Genomic DNA, 15,526 nt, shown 5'->3' on the forward strand with positions numbered 1-15,526 from the left:
GCGAATGGAAGCCAAGCGGTCCAAGTTGGTGACGCTCCTTTTGGCGTATGGATGATTGCTCTGGGGAGGAAGACAAGGAACGGATAGAGGCCACCGAACAGAACACAGAGGACGACGAGTGAGAGGAGACAGGCGAACACCGTTAACCGCGACAATGAGGTACATGTTTCTAGTTTTGCTCCTTTGTCTGAGCAGGTAGGCAAAGAAGGGATACAGAGAGATGCAGCAGTGGAAACAGATGCGGTTCCTGACGCGGATGAACAGCCTAATGAACCCCATACCACGCAGGCGCAAAGCGCAAGAAGCCAGCCGGCATTGACGCAGGGAGGCAGAGTACGCCGCCCAAATGTCATCGCCATAGAGAAGCAGGTTTTGAATGAGAAATCGGGTGGGGGATCATCGCAGGCACAAGGAGCGGATTCGGGGGCAGGCAATCGGCGGGAAAGAACTGTGGGACCTAGGCGAGCCGCGGAGGAGGATGAGCACGTGGTCATAAGAGGGGAACAAGGCGGTCAGGTGATTCGTTCAACGCGGGTGTATCTCGGAGACCCAACCGGAAATATTCCATCCCCAGTCTGGGAGCCAACTAAAGAACATCACGCAGATCCACCGGGCCGGATTGATGAGGAAGGGGACATGGTGATGGATCTTGAGGGGATCCCGGCGCAAGCTGAGGCAGTGAGGGCCGAACAGGCCCATTGAGTTTGTCTTTTGAACTCTTGTTTTGCTTAGTTTTTTCTTTGTGCCTCGTTTTCCTTTCCCTGCTCTGTTTTATGGATTGTTTGCTTTGGAACTGCCAAGGGGCGAGTGGAAAGAGATCCATCCGCACCCTAAAGAATCTCCTATTGGACCATAAGCCGTGCATTTTAGGTCTGTTTGAATCCAAAGTGTCGGGGGTTCAGGCTAATGCTATCTGTTGCAAGCTCGGGTTTTCTGATTGGATCCGTGTGGAAGCCTTAGGCTTCAGTGGTGGCATTTGGGTCTTCTGGAAGGACCTGGTGCAGATATCGGTTTTGTTTACTCACCCACAGTTCATACTCTTGCAGGTCTCTAAATCAAGTAGCCCTCCTTTGTTTTTTGCCCCAGTCTATGGAAGCCCCACGCACCAGCTTCGCAAACGCCTATGGCGTGACCTGAGGCAGTGTAATAGGGCTATTTCGGGGCCCTGGTTGGTGGCGAGGGACTTTAATTCTGTGGTTTACCAGGAGGAGACTCTGAATTACACCTCTTTTTCCACACAACGGAGTGCTGACTTTGCAAGCTGGATACAGGAAGAGGGCCTAATTGACTTGAGCTTTACAGGCCCAAAGCTTACCTGGGTCAAAGACGGATCTAGTGATCGCATCAAAGGGGCAAGACTTGATCGAGCGTTATGCAACACCGAGTGGCGCACTAGTTTCCCCGAGGCCTGTGTTCAACACCTACCCCGGACGGCGTCGGACCATGCCCCGATCCTTATATGAGTTGAGACCCGTACACAACATCTTACGCCTTCTCGTTTCTTTTTTCAGGCAGCCTGGCTAACTCACCCGGATATTAGAGAAGTGGTGGACGGCTCATGGGATAGAGAGCAAGGCGTTCCGCTAAATAACATGAACCTTGCGGGTACTTTGACCCAATGGAACAAGTCAGCGTTCGGTAATATCTTCAGACGTAAAAGAACCCTCTTGGCCAGAATAGGGGGAATCCAGAGCCGGTTGATGGAACAGTGTCACGGGGGCCTGGTAAAGCTGGAATGGAAACTTCGTAAAGAGCTTGAAGATACTCTGTACCAGGATGAGCTTATGTACTTCCAGCGATCCCGGGAAGATTGGATCAACTCGGGAGATAGGAATACTGCCTACTACCACGCTGCCACGACAGTTCGCAGGTCTAGAAATGTCGTCGCTGGGCTGATGGGTGATCACGGGGACTGGATCTCAGATACAGAGATGCTCAAAATACATGTTCGGAGCTACACACGTCATAAGAAGAGAACACACAACCACGGCTACACAAGCCCTCGTGACATCACTCATCACGAGTTGATATGCCTTCCTTATGCCCTGTTCCAACCTTATGGCTACCCCCAACCTTATATCTAGTTCCAACCTTTACCTCCAGGACCCCTGTACACCAAGTCCAACCTTATTCCCCCGGGAACCGTCGTTCCCCCTCCAACAGTCCCTCTAACAAAACCACCGATTCATAGTACACGAGGTACCGTTCACACATGGCAACACATGCCCGGATAACACATGTTATCCCCCATAAAACGTGAACCTTACACAAAGGCCACAACTCCATAATCATGTCACGGCCACCACGAGGACCGCTGCAATACCTTGGTGACTAGTGTCCCATACCACTAATCGTGCAATCCAAGTAAAGCCACACACGCATCACACCACAACAGGAATCAATCAACGGATTACAACGAAGGTATGAAACATACTCAATCAAGGAATGGGTCACAGCCCACAACAACAATGATGAATAACACAAGTTATCATCAACCAAACGGAAAGTACGAACAACACACACGCTAGCATTTAAACATCGAACTAGCATGCTTATCAAACGGGTAAACCAAAGATAGTTTCGAAAAACACACAAGACTCATCACGGTTCAACGAAACACAATGTTGAACACTTAGCACGATTCAACACACCAAAGACCTACATGAAATCCTACCATATAGTTCTAGACATATGAAACATCAAGAAGACACTCAAATAGTTCCACAAAAGAACATCGTGAAGTCAAAAGACCAAATACCGAGTCAAAAGAATCAATGGGAAAAAATCCCAAACAAACACCACAGTGTTCCCCGCGGGTAGACCCACGGGTAGGCTCCCACCCGTGGCTCCGCCTGTGGGTACACTACCCACCGGCTACATGTTCCCCGTAGGTGGGCGGCGGGTGGAGCTCTCCCCGTCGTTCCGCCCGCGAGTACATACACCTGTGCAAAAAGATCCTTTCGGGGATTTTCAACTCCAAGCTCAAATTCAAGTCCAAAACATGTCAAATCTCACCCAATATAACAAAATGATTTGAATCATAGGAAATGCCAAGCAATGGCACACAAGAACCCTAAACACAAGCTCTAGATATGCATTTTCACAAGACAAATGCATAAACACTCACATTTCATAGCAAAACACATGTAGAATCCAAGAAATCACATATAGGTAAGCAAAATAGGTTTTGTAGAGCATGGGTTACCTCTTGCAGACTAAAAGACTTTACTTTACACATCAACAAGCTTTCCACAAGGCTCACTTTCCAAACCCACTTCAAGAACAAACCAAAAGATCATAAAGATCCTACTTTTAAGAAAAAGACACCTAAGATGGAACCAAAAACACAAGATAGGCTTAGATCTTACCCTCCTAGATACCCAAATAGGTGAAAGGTTGAATCTTGAAAGAAAATCTTGATGTCTTGGCAAGGTCTCAACTTAGCTTGGAGGAAAAGCCACTCACCTTTCTAGAGAGAAGGTAGAGCTATATTTTAGAAATTGTAAGGGATAGAATGGAGGTGTCTTCTAGGTTAGGTTACAATACAAACACTTGGTGAAAGGTCAAGAATACCCTTACTAACATTAGAAAGGTGTAAGGAACAAGGGAACTCCCTTCAAAGCTCAAGGTACAACTTGACTTTGGAGTTGACTAGTCAAATACTAGTCCCCAACTATTAAATTTCAGGATTTTAGAAATTAATTCCTCAATTGAAATAGGATTAATTACTCAATTTAATCCATGAATTGAATTTGGATTTTTGTAGTGTCACATCCTCTCCCCCTTCAAAGAAGCTTCATCCCCGAAGCTTGGGTACGACGAATTAGAACAAACGGCGATAGGAAACAACATTGTGACAAGAGGTTCAAGAATGAGCTCTTTTGGTCAAAACTCAAAAGGTTTCACAAGAATTCCAAACAAAAAGGAAGGCTTATATCAAATCAAAAATTGGCGAGAGTTTAACAAAGGGTTGGATTAAGCATCACGAACTCTAGATTTAACACCAACACCGACTTCTAGACAACCACTAAGAACTAGACCGCTAACTCTAAACACCAACTACTAAGCTAGCTAACAACAAGGTAACAAGCAAAGCAAGCAAACACACAAGGCGAGCAACAAACGACTACCAACTAACAACGGCAAAAAGGAAACGACAAAGACAAAGGCGAACGGGATTACCACGACACAAGCTAGAACTCCTCACTCTCCGACTCCTCGGCCACCTCAGATTCCTCCTCATCTTCGTCTCTGCGGCTCGAACTGGCCTCAACATGGTCTAGCCTCTGATGCACGGCAATGAACTGCGTCTTCATAAAGGCAAAACCCTCCTCGATCAAGCAGTTCTGCTGGCAAAGCAAGGCGATAACACATTCCTCGTGCACCATGGCATCATGCTCCCTCTTCGTGCGAGCTTCCCTTCTTCGTCGGTTCTCTTCACTATCCGAATCACTTTCTTCAGCAACTTCTGGTGCTCCCACCACATCCTCACGATCGGCTTCATCCTCGGCTTCCTCATCACCTCCCAAGCTATGAACGGCGAGGCTCAACTTCCCGGCATGGATTCCAAACTCAGCTGCCAACTCGGCCCTTTCTTCAGGTGCTTTTCTTGCAACTTCCTCCAGCGTGATGTACTCACCATCATCCATCTGAAACAGATTACAACTTCGAAGGTTGGCGGCATCCAACACCATCTTTCCCACAGCCTTCGGGAGACAACCATCCACACTGACACCCTTCCTAACCAAGATCCAACTCAACACCATCCCGTACGGTAAGCTCTTCCGATTGTGATCCCGGCAAAACACCATGTGTTGCAACATTAAAGCTGGCAAGTTGAACTTAACCATATTCTTGAGACAAAAGTCAAAGGTGCACTCCAACTTTCCCAACAAACTGTTTTTGTTGTTATTAGGCAACAAGCAATCCGATACCAACATAACCAAGATCCTCTGTTCCGCAGACAACCACTTTTTCTCCAGCCTTGAAGCTTGAGTGAAACCACTCGTACGGCCCAACAAAAAGCTCAAGTAATCATGATACCCCATGGTATCCGTACTAATCCAAGCATGACCACTATATTGAGCCATTCCAGTAGCAGACAAACTCAAAAGCTGAGCCAACCTCTTCTCAGAAAGCACCAACTTTACACCTCTCACTTTGGAAGTGATCTCAAGCTTTTCACCTTCCCTTGTCACCACCATGTGACGATAAAACTCTTTAACCAGGCTCGGGTAAGTCTCGGCCCTTATGGCGAGAAATCCATCCAACAAACCTTGGAATCTAAGCCTATCCAACAAGGAACTAGGAAAAGATTCCAGATCAAAAGCTTTAACTTCAAGAACGAGGTAATGGGCATCCACCCATTCCGTTTTTCTAGCCAAACTTGATCTTCTAGGCATGGCAAGAGATGACCCAAAACTCAACAAAAGAAGCCCGCAACTCCTCCTCTTTTTCCTCTTACTCACCCTGCCCGATCCCTCTCTCTCTCGCTGCTTCTCTCGGCGATAGCAGATCGGCGGTGGCACGGCAGCTCCGGGCGACGGCGACGGTGGGGCGACGGGTTGGCGGTGGTGGCGAGTTGCAGGTGAAGCTACGGGTGGGGGTGGGGTTCGGCTACACGCGGGTGGGGAGGGAAGAGAGAAAAAGGGAGTTTGGAGATTTTAGGGATTTGGGAGAAATTGGGGAAAAAGATGATTTAATTTGGGGATTTGGGTAAAGATGAGAATTTATGGTTTAGATGGGATTGAAATTGGATAAGTTCTAAGAAAAACAAATGGTTCAAATTGTTTAGAAGTTGGGTTGGCAAAGAATAGGCTTGGGTTCAAAACTCAAAGGTTATAATTAAACATTAAAAATATCTTGATTTTTATAAGATACCCAAAAAGGAATTTTGACATGAATTGGCTATCTCCAAATTCAAAGAATACTTGAAGAATTTGGGAAATTCACCAAGGAATTGTTGTAAGAACAACCAAGGTTAGGGATTGTAGAATTGGCCCAAGTACAAAGCATTCCAAAGATAGATGACTAACTTCACAACGAGACTTATGAGCCAACTAAGGAAGTCACTTAGCAAGAAGAGATTACACTAAGCTCCAAAAGAATAACTACTCAAGAAAAGCATGCCAAGGATTGCCAAGTAACTCAATTAGACACTACGAGACACAAGATAACACTCAAGACAACAAGGACAACTCAATTAGACACTACGAGACACAAGATAAACACTCAAGACAACAAGGACACGATATTTGCGAAAACAAAAAAAAAAACAAAAAAACAAGGATAGGGTTACCTGCCAACTCATCCTCCACCAAGCCCTCCGACTCGGCCTGGGATCGCGCCATCACAAAGACCCTTCCAGGTGGCCTAGCTCCAACCGCTCAACGACCCAAACTACCTCTTGATGCTCCTCCGACTCCCGGGGGTGGCGGCAACGCTCTCTGACCGGCTGGTTGAGGACACTCCACGACTTTGTGACCTCGATCACCACATCGAAAACACCGAAGCGCGAAGCCGTTGCAACTCTAACCGACATGCATCTTCCCACACCTTTGACAAGGAGATGGCTTGACTTGATTCCCTTGCTCCATCCTATTAGGTCCTTGAGATGAGGATGCCACGCTCTTGACTTGAAAACTCGGTCGAGGCTTCTTGAAGGTGGAACAACCTCCGCTCTCAACCCTCTTCCTTGCTGGCTCAAACGATCCTCTCTGAAGCTGCTAAACGCGATACAAATCCGCGGCACTCAGATACGCGTCCTTAAGGGAACTCGGCCTACTAACCTTCAACGCTTTCCATGCCTCATAATTCAGACCGGCAACGAAACGCTCAACCTTAGCAAGCTCCTTAGGCACAAGCATCCTCACAAAGCGCGCCAACTCCAAAAACTTCATGTGGTACTCGACCACAGACAGGGATCCTTGCTGCAGGTGAAGGAACTCATCAAACATGGCGGCTCGCACATGTTCCGGGTAGAACCTCTCGCGCATTATGTCCTTGAGCGCGGTCCAATCAAACTCAGGCTCTTCAAGGAGTGTCGGACCTTCATGGACCCACCACAGATCCGCTTCTTGACAGAAGTAAAACGTTGCTAGTTCTACTCTTCTCTCTTCGGGGCAACCCACCACGGTGAAGATCATATCAAACACCCGTAGCCACTCTTCCAAGACTACCGGGTCTTCTTCGCCGGCGAAGGTTGGCGGCCGATGCCCCGACACCAAACGACCTACATCACGGTGCCCTGCAGGGGGAGGAGGCGGCACAGCTTAATTGTTGTTCAGCAAGGCTTCACTGAGCGTCTGCATCGTCTACGTCAGCTGATGGAGATTCTGAGCGAGCTGCTCGTTGGTCGGGGTCTGATATGAATCTAGTCCAAGATTCAAATAAGATGAGTATTGTCCCAAGAATTGCTCTCAATGTAAAGATAGAGATGGATCGAAATACCTTAAACCTCACGAGAACCCCTTTGTCTCGAATCCTCAAAGACTTGGAAGAATCACATGTAGCTTCAAGTACCTCGATGTTGCAATCTTCAATCAACTAGAGTCGGATCTAGTTTCCTTCGATTCAAGAACGAGTCCACGAACCTAAATCTAAGGTTGAAGAAAGTAAGATTGATTCGAGTCCACGAATCAATTTGCTAGTCGAGTCCACGACTAGCCACTAATTGAGTCCACAATTAGCCATAAGGTTTCTTACACAAGTGTAAAGAAAAACTTAAGAATTTTATTGAATTAAAGCCTCCTTCAAACTGGTATGGATGTGCCCTATTTATAGGTATAGGGCAGCATTGTAATCTAAATACAATCGGAAAAAGAGTCCTAAACCTAATCTAGAAAACAAGTAAATAGAGTTTTATTTAGAAAAGGATTTAAGGAATCCTTTCTAAATACAACTAGTGTTTTCTCTTTTATTCCAAACAATTTAAATTAATGATGACCAAAAATAATAGGGCTGATTTGGGCCTAATTTAATCACCAAAATCAGCACTTAAACAATTATAAAAAAGCCTTGAGTTATTCTTCATATTTTGCAAATGGGCTTGACTTGGATTTCCACCATCTTTGAACATCACCAATGAAGAGTTGCCTTAATTGTTTGGACTTGGGCCTTGTGATTGGCCCAATTAGTATTCTTAATGGATCTTCATATGTTGGGCCGCATCATCCTCCCCTTCTTGAAAATGATTCGACCTCGAATCTTGTAAGCATTGTCTTCGATCCATGATATCACTTGAAATTGGCCACTATAATATTTTCCTCTATCGAATGGACTTATTATTGGTCTTTGTTGTTTCTTCCACCAATGATGTTTTAAGGTCGTCGTTATGGGCCTTGTGATGAGCCCACTATTTACCCTTTCTGGATTCCATGTGTACTGGTTCCTATTATTCTCCCATTCTTGAAAAGGATTCGTCCTCGAATCCAAATCTTCAGTGAAAGACAAAGTAGCAAGCTCACTTTCTGTTTTATCACGCTCATGGAACTTTTTCTTGGGATGCTTGACACGAGTCGTTCCAATCATCATCCTACAATCAACAAGTAAGGCAATTAAGTCTAATGACACATCATGAAATTTAAACATTCTGGACGGTAATAATTCATCAAAATGAGACATATTAAATTTAGGCATCTTGTTTGAATTGTCAACAAGCACAAAATCTTTCCTCCTAGAGCTTAAGGGTAAACCAAACACAAAATCCATGGAAATATCAAGTAATGATTTAGATGCATTGTGGTGGTAAGCAGCACAATTATGAACATAAGATTCTACATCTTTTTTCTTCTTTGGCCAATGAAAATATCCATGCAAAACATCATCACTCTTTGGAAAACCATTGCTCAAATCCAAGCAAAAAAAACCAATCCCATTGACTTTGAACGAAAACCCCTTGAGCAAGTAGTATTTCACATAAGAAGTTTTCAAATGTGCCTTATAACTTCCTAGTGGTTCCTTATCTCTATCAAATAAAGTTTTAGTAAAATCAAAATTAAGGAATCTTGGATGTATGGAGGCAAACAAATTTCTAACACATCTAGCAAGTAGCTCATTAATAGAAACATGACAAACAAATCTAGAGAATTTTAATGCATGCTTTTGAAATAAAAATGAGTAAATAGTTACTCCCCTTCTTTTCTCTCGCTTACTATCCTTTTTTGTTACCAAGCGAGGCTGCATACTTTGATAGGTATGGCTGGTTCTTTGCACTGTACCACTGATAGTGGTTCCTTTGTTTGGCTACAAACTAAGTTAGAGGACTGGAGTGGTGACTCCAATTCTAAACGTGGAGGTTCCAGTTTGCTCTCTTTGATTTCTTCTTTCTTCAAGGCTGGTTTGAGAGCTTGCTTCGATCTCCGTTGAATTTCTTCTACTTGTTTTGGAAGTAGAGGCTTAAGCACATGTATAAATCTATTATAGGTGACATTGCATATGTTGTTGAGTGCATTATAATAAAAATGTCTATCATGTTGCCATGACCTTCCAAGTGAAACATGTGCATTACGCATTGGCACAATATCACATAAAACCTCATCATAATACTTGCCAATACAAAAAGGAATAAAAGCTTGTTTAGTCACTCTCACATCCCCTGAATCAATAAGATTATACGGTTGGGGGTGATTGATAAGAGGTAACTTAAGGTAGTCCACCATGGCTGTACTAGCTAAATTCATACATCGATCCGAATTGATAACGATAATGCATCCCTTTCCATGAATGTTTCCCCTAGTATAGAGTGGCGGTTGCACTTGCTTAGGGTGTTGCTCTAGATTAGTCATTCGAGTGCTTAAACCTTTCATGGCAAAGGCTAGAGCATCTATTTTCTGCTCTAACCTCCTACGTGTGTTTGGAACCTCTTCAGTCATCTGTAGATGAGAAACAAAATCTAAAAACAAGAAGATATGTGAGTATTCATGTTAGTGAAACCAAAAAGTTGGCTCGCTCCCTCACTATTCTCAGCTCGCAGGTAAGAGGTGGATTATATAGCTATGGGGGTGCACTACACACTCTTACAAACACACACTCCACTCGTGTATCGCTCGAGGTGGCAGATACTCTCACAAGCCTTTTTCCAAAAAGGAAAATTCTAGTCCGGTACTCAAGTTGATATGGATTCAACCTCAAAGTTTAAGAAAACGTACCTTGGAAGACTTCACAAGCCTTTGAGAGTAAGGGTGTATCGCGAGATAGGTAATAAAATTGAGAGCAAGAAGCAAAGAAAAAGGACAATACGAGCAAAGAAACTAAATAAGATTTGAAAGAAAAAGGAAACCAAAGAAGGAAGTATGGCAGAAAGATGTGCAAGATCAATATCAAAAGATAGAGACCAATTAGGAATCTATCAATAACTCCTTCCAACCTTATACTTTTCCCCTTCCTTGTCCCTCCAAAATTCTCCTACCAGCCAAATTCTTTCCCCAACCTTATTCTTCTTCTTTATTGCTTTTTTTTTCAACTTTCTTGATTTTTTTTTGATTTTTTTGATAAATATCCTCCAAATAATTACTGTAAATATCACCAAAAATTTCAGACCTAGTGGTTCCACACAAGCACTTCAAAACAGAATCAAGAGTTTCAAGAATCACCCAGAAAAACAGAAACGCTGCCCTTACTTCGAAGATCAATATCTCAATGACCGTAAGGAATTAGAAAGTGTATAATATATCAATAGAAAGCCCCAGAAGAGATCCAAAACATATCCAAATTTCAGATAAAACTAACCAGTGGATCTCGACATATAGGTCATTCTTTGAAACCTGTCACAGAATGCGGAAATCTGGACAGGGTGTGATTGCGACGTGATTGCGCGTAAATGCGCTTTGGATATAGGTAATAGTGAGATGGGGTTGTTTTCTTGACAGAATATATGGTAATATGGTGCTTAGGAGGTGTGAGGTCTCGTTGATATTGGACGGGAAAAAGGGAAAACTCTTTCGGGATTGTTTTTCAAGAAAATGGAGAACATGTATCAAGATTCAAGAACACAATCAAGAATGCAAAGAAAATTTTTTTAGGGTTTTTTATGAATAAGACACGAAAAAAAATAGTATGTAAGATAAAAACGAGATAAACCTAGAAAAACAAAGAAACCAAATTTCTAATGATAATGAGATAAACCTAGGCTCTGAATACCAAATTGATATGAATCTAGTCCAAGATTCAAATAAGATGAGTATTGTCCCAAGAATTGCTCTCAATGTAAAGATAGAGATGGATCGAAATACCTTAAACCTCACGAGAACCCCTTTGTCTCGAATCCTCAAAGACTTGGAAGAATCACATGTAGCTTCAAGTACCTCGATGTTGCAATCTTCAATCAACTAGAGTCGGATCTAGTTTCCTTCGATTCAAGAACGAGTCCACGAACCTAAATCTAAGGTTGAAGAAAGTAAGATTGATTCGAGTCCACGAATCAATTTGCTAGTCGAGTCCACGACTAGCCACTAATTGAGTCCACAATTAGCCATAAGGTTTCTTACACAAGTGTAAAGAAAAACTTAAGAATTTTATTGAATTAAAGCCTCCTTCAAACTGGTATGGATGTGCCCTATTTATAGGTATAGGGCAGCATTGTAATCTAAATACAATCGGAAAAAGAGTCCTAAACCTAATCTAGAAAACAAGTAAATAGAGTTTTATTTAGAAAAGGATTTAAGGAATCCTTTCTAAATACAACTAGTGTTTTCTCTTTTATTCCAAACAATTTAAATTAATGATGACCAAAAATAATAGGGCTGATTTGGGCCTAATTTAATCACCAAAATCAGCACTTAAACAATTATAAAAAAGCCTTGAGTTATTCTTCATATTTTGCAAATGGGCTTGACTTGGATTTCCACCATCTTTGAACATCACCAATGAAGAGTTGCCTTAATTGTTTGGACTTGGGCCTTGTGATTGGCCCAATTAGTATTCTTAATGGATCTTCATATGTTGGGCCGCATCAGGGTCTCCAGGGTGCGGGCTCGGGGACGAGGCGGCATCGCAACTTCTACAACAATAACAAGGTTACCAAAAGAGAGCAAACAAGCAAGAGCAGAAGCAACACACAGCTCACCGCGCACCTAGAGTCCTAAGCCTAACACTTAGCTTCTTAAGGTCGCTTAGAGATCTCAAACCACACTTAACCACTTAGAATGTCTAGACTTAACTCTTCCTAGGCTCAAACCTAGGCTCTGATACCAACTGTAACACCCCCCTAAAACAAGCTATAATAACAGCCTTAACACATGCATATAACACAACAAAACACTAGCACAGCGGAAGATAAAAAGGTAACTGGATAAAAGCAAATCCAAACAGGGGTGTTATGCCACGTTTACCAACAATGATAAACGCTACGGCGGTCAAATCTGCATTGTGTACACAACTATCCCAAAACCATAAGTCTATCACTACATCGGCTCACAGGCCAAAAACAAAGGAAAGGTACTAAACTACCAGGCACTAGACATCGCGCTCGAGTAGACATCACCTGAAAGAACACAAAGATAAGCATGGGACGACGCCCGGTCAGCGAATAATGCAGGTAACCCACCAATACATGTGAAATAACATACATAGGTAAGATATAAGTTGTAAAACCATTTTCGAAACGGAATACATAAGTATATAAGTCAAAAATCAAGATCAACAGTCAACACAAGACTCAACACTCTCAACAACCAACACGGGAACACATCCGAAACCACAAAGGTTAACCACAACACAAAAGATAACGACAAGACCATTGGCAACACATGCCTAGGTAACACATGCCTTTGTGACTGCACACGTCACAAGAACAGAACACACAACCACGGCTACACAAGCCCTCGTGACATCACTCATCACGAGTTGATATGCCTTCCTTATGCCCTGTTCCAACCTTATGGCTACCCCCAACCTTATATCTAGTTCCAACCTTTACCTCCAGGACCCCTGTACACCAAGTCCAACCTTATTCCCCCGGGAACTGTCGTTCCCCCTCCAACAGTCCCTCCAACAAAACCACTGATTCATAGTACAGGAGATACCGTTCACACATGGCAACACATGCCCGAATAAAACATGTTATCCCTCATAAAACGTGAACCTTACACAAAGGCCACAACTCCATAATCACGTCACGGCCACCACGAGAACCGCTACAATACCTTGGTGACTAGTGTCCCATACCACTAATCGTGCAATCCAGGTAAAGCCACACACGCGTCACACCACAACAGGATCAATCAACGGATTACAACGAAGGTATGAAACATACTCAATCAAGGAATGGGTCACAGCCCACAACAACAACGATGAATAACACAAGTTATCATCAACCAAACGGAAAGTACGAACAACACACACGCTAGCATTTAAACACCGAACTAGTATGCTTATCAAACGGGTAAAACAAAGATAGTTCCGGAGAACACACAAGACTCATCACGGTTCAACGAAACACAATGTTGAACACTTAGCACGATTCAAGACACCAAAGACCTACACGGAATCCTACCATATAGTTCTAGACATACGAAACATCAAGAAGACACTCAAATAGTTCCACAAAAGAACATCGTGAAGTCAAAAGACCAAATACCGAGTCAAAAGAATCAAGGGGAACAAATCCCAAACAAACACCACAGTGTTCCCCGCGGGTAGACCCACCGGTAGGCTCCCACCCGTGGTTCCGTCCGCGGGTACACTACCCACCGGCTACATGTTCCCCGCGGGTGGGCGGCGGGTGGAGCTCTCCCCGTCGTTCTGCCCGCGGGTACATACACCTGTGCAAAAAGATCCTTTCGGGGATTTTCAACTCCAAGCTCAAATTCAAGTCCAAAACATGCCAAATCTCACCCAATATAACAAAATGACTTGAATCATAGGAAATGCCAAGCAATGGCACACAAGAACCTAAACACAAGCTCTAGATATGCATTTTCACAAGATAAATGCATAAACACTCACATTTCATAGCAAAACACATGTAGAATCCAAGAAATCACATATAGGTAAGCAAAATAGGTTTTGTAGAGCATGGGTTACCTCTTGCAGACTAAAAGACTTCACTTTACACCTCAACAAGCTCTCCACAAGGCTCACTTTCCAAACCCACTTCAAGAACAAACCAAAAGATCATAAAGATCCTACTTTTAAGAAAAAGACACCTAAGATGGAACCAAAAACACAAGATAGGCTTAGATCTTACCCTCATAGATGCCCAAATAGGGGAAAGGTTGAATCTTGAAAGCAAATCTTGAAGTCTTGGCAAGGTCTCAACTTAACTTGGAGGAAAAGCCACTCACCTTTCTGGAGAGAAGGTATAGCTATATTTTAGAAATTGTAAGGGATAGAATGGAGGTGTCTTCTAGGTTAGGTTACAATACTAACACTTGGTGAAAGGTCAAGAATACCCTTACTAACATTAGAAAGGTGTAAGGAACAAGGGAACTCCCTTCAAAGCTCAAGGTACAACTTGACTTTGGAGTTGACTAGTCAATACTAGTCCCCAACTATTAAATTTCAGGATTTTAGAAATTAATTCCTCAATTGAATAGGATTAATTACTCAATTAATCCATGAATTGAATTTGGTTTTTTGGGGTGTCACAAAGTTCACAAGGCTCTCACAGATATGAAACCTTATAAGGCTCCAGGACCAGATGGTTTTCCCGCGGCCTTCTACCAGAATTTATGGGATTTAACGGGCGATAGTGTGTTCAACATGGTCGAAGAGGCGCTAAGGTCAGGCTGTCTCCCGGAGGGAGTTAATGATACTCTAATCGTGCTCATACCAAAAGTAAGAAACCCGAAGACCATCAAGCAGTTCAGACCTATTAGCCTTTGCAATGTGAGCTACAAGATTTTAACGAAGACTATTACAAATAGGCTGAAGAGCATCCTTCCTAAAATGGTATGCCCGTTTCAGAGTTCCTTTGTTCCAGGAAGACAGATCTCGGATAATATCATTATTTACCAGGAGGTAATGCATACCATGCGTGAGAAGCGGGGAGCGGCTGGTTTAATGGCCATCAAACTCGACCTCAAGAAAGCCTATGACCGGTTGTCATGGGACTTTATTCAGGACACCCTTGAGCGGGCAGGTTTTCAGGAAGATTGGACAAGGATTATTATGGCTTGCATCAGGTCCTCTAAGCTTTCCATTGCTTGGAATGGGGAATGACTTAGCCCGTTTAGCCCGAGCAGAGGCATTCAGCAGGGGGACGCCATGTCCCCGGCCATCTTTGTCCTATGCATGGAACGCCTCAGTCACTTAATTGTGTCAAAAGTCGGTAAGTGTAACTGGAAAGGCATTAAATTTGCAGCCGAAGGACCAACTTTGTCTCATCTTTGTTTTGCAGATGATATGGTGCTATTTTCGGAGGCATCACTTGATCAAGTGGAGATAATTCAGATTTGTTTGAACCGTTTCTGCATGGCATCTGGCCAGAGAATCAACCTGGACAAAACACACATTCTTTTTTCATGCAACACTGAGCCGATATTTAGGACCTCGGACGATTTGGAATAAGGGAAACTAGTGACCTCGG

The 15,526-nt window shown here is 43.4% G+C and overlaps 1 protein-coding gene across 1 annotated transcript; it reads left to right on the top strand.

The window, feature by feature from the left end:
- Nucleotides 1–773: 773 nt before the first annotated feature.
- On the top strand, nt 774–15,159 carry LOC109157330. The gene is made up of 3 exons (XM_019305229.1): nt 774–1,412; nt 1,512–1,899; nt 14,591–15,159. The coding sequence occupies exons 1-3, from the start codon at nt 774–776 to the stop codon at nt 15,157–15,159; spliced, it is 1,596 nt and encodes a 531-aa protein (XP_019160774.1).
- Nucleotides 15,160–15,526: the final 367 nt, after the last annotated feature.

This window comes from Ipomoea nil, unplaced genomic scaffold (assembly GCF_001879475.1).
Source record: "Ipomoea nil cultivar Tokyo-kokei standard unplaced genomic scaffold, Asagao_1.1 scaffold2779, whole genome shotgun sequence".
Lineage (NCBI taxonomy): Eukaryota > Viridiplantae > Streptophyta > Magnoliopsida > Solanales > Convolvulaceae > Ipomoea > Ipomoea nil.

Excerpts from the sequence above, each read along its gene's own strand:
- LOC109157330 (XM_019305229.1), top strand. The coding sequence starts at position 774 with ATGGATTGTTTGCTTTGGAACTGCCAAGGGGCGAGTGGAAAGAGATCC. Across the intron at positions 1,413-1,511 it reads CTAGTTTCCCCGAGGCCTGT|GCAGCCTGGCTAACTCACCC; the intron begins GTTCAACACCTA and ends TTCTTTTTTCAG. Across the intron at positions 1,900-14,590 it reads TGTCGTCGCTGGGCTGATGG|TTCACAAGGCTCTCACAGAT; the intron begins GTGATCACGGGG and ends GGTGTCACAAAG.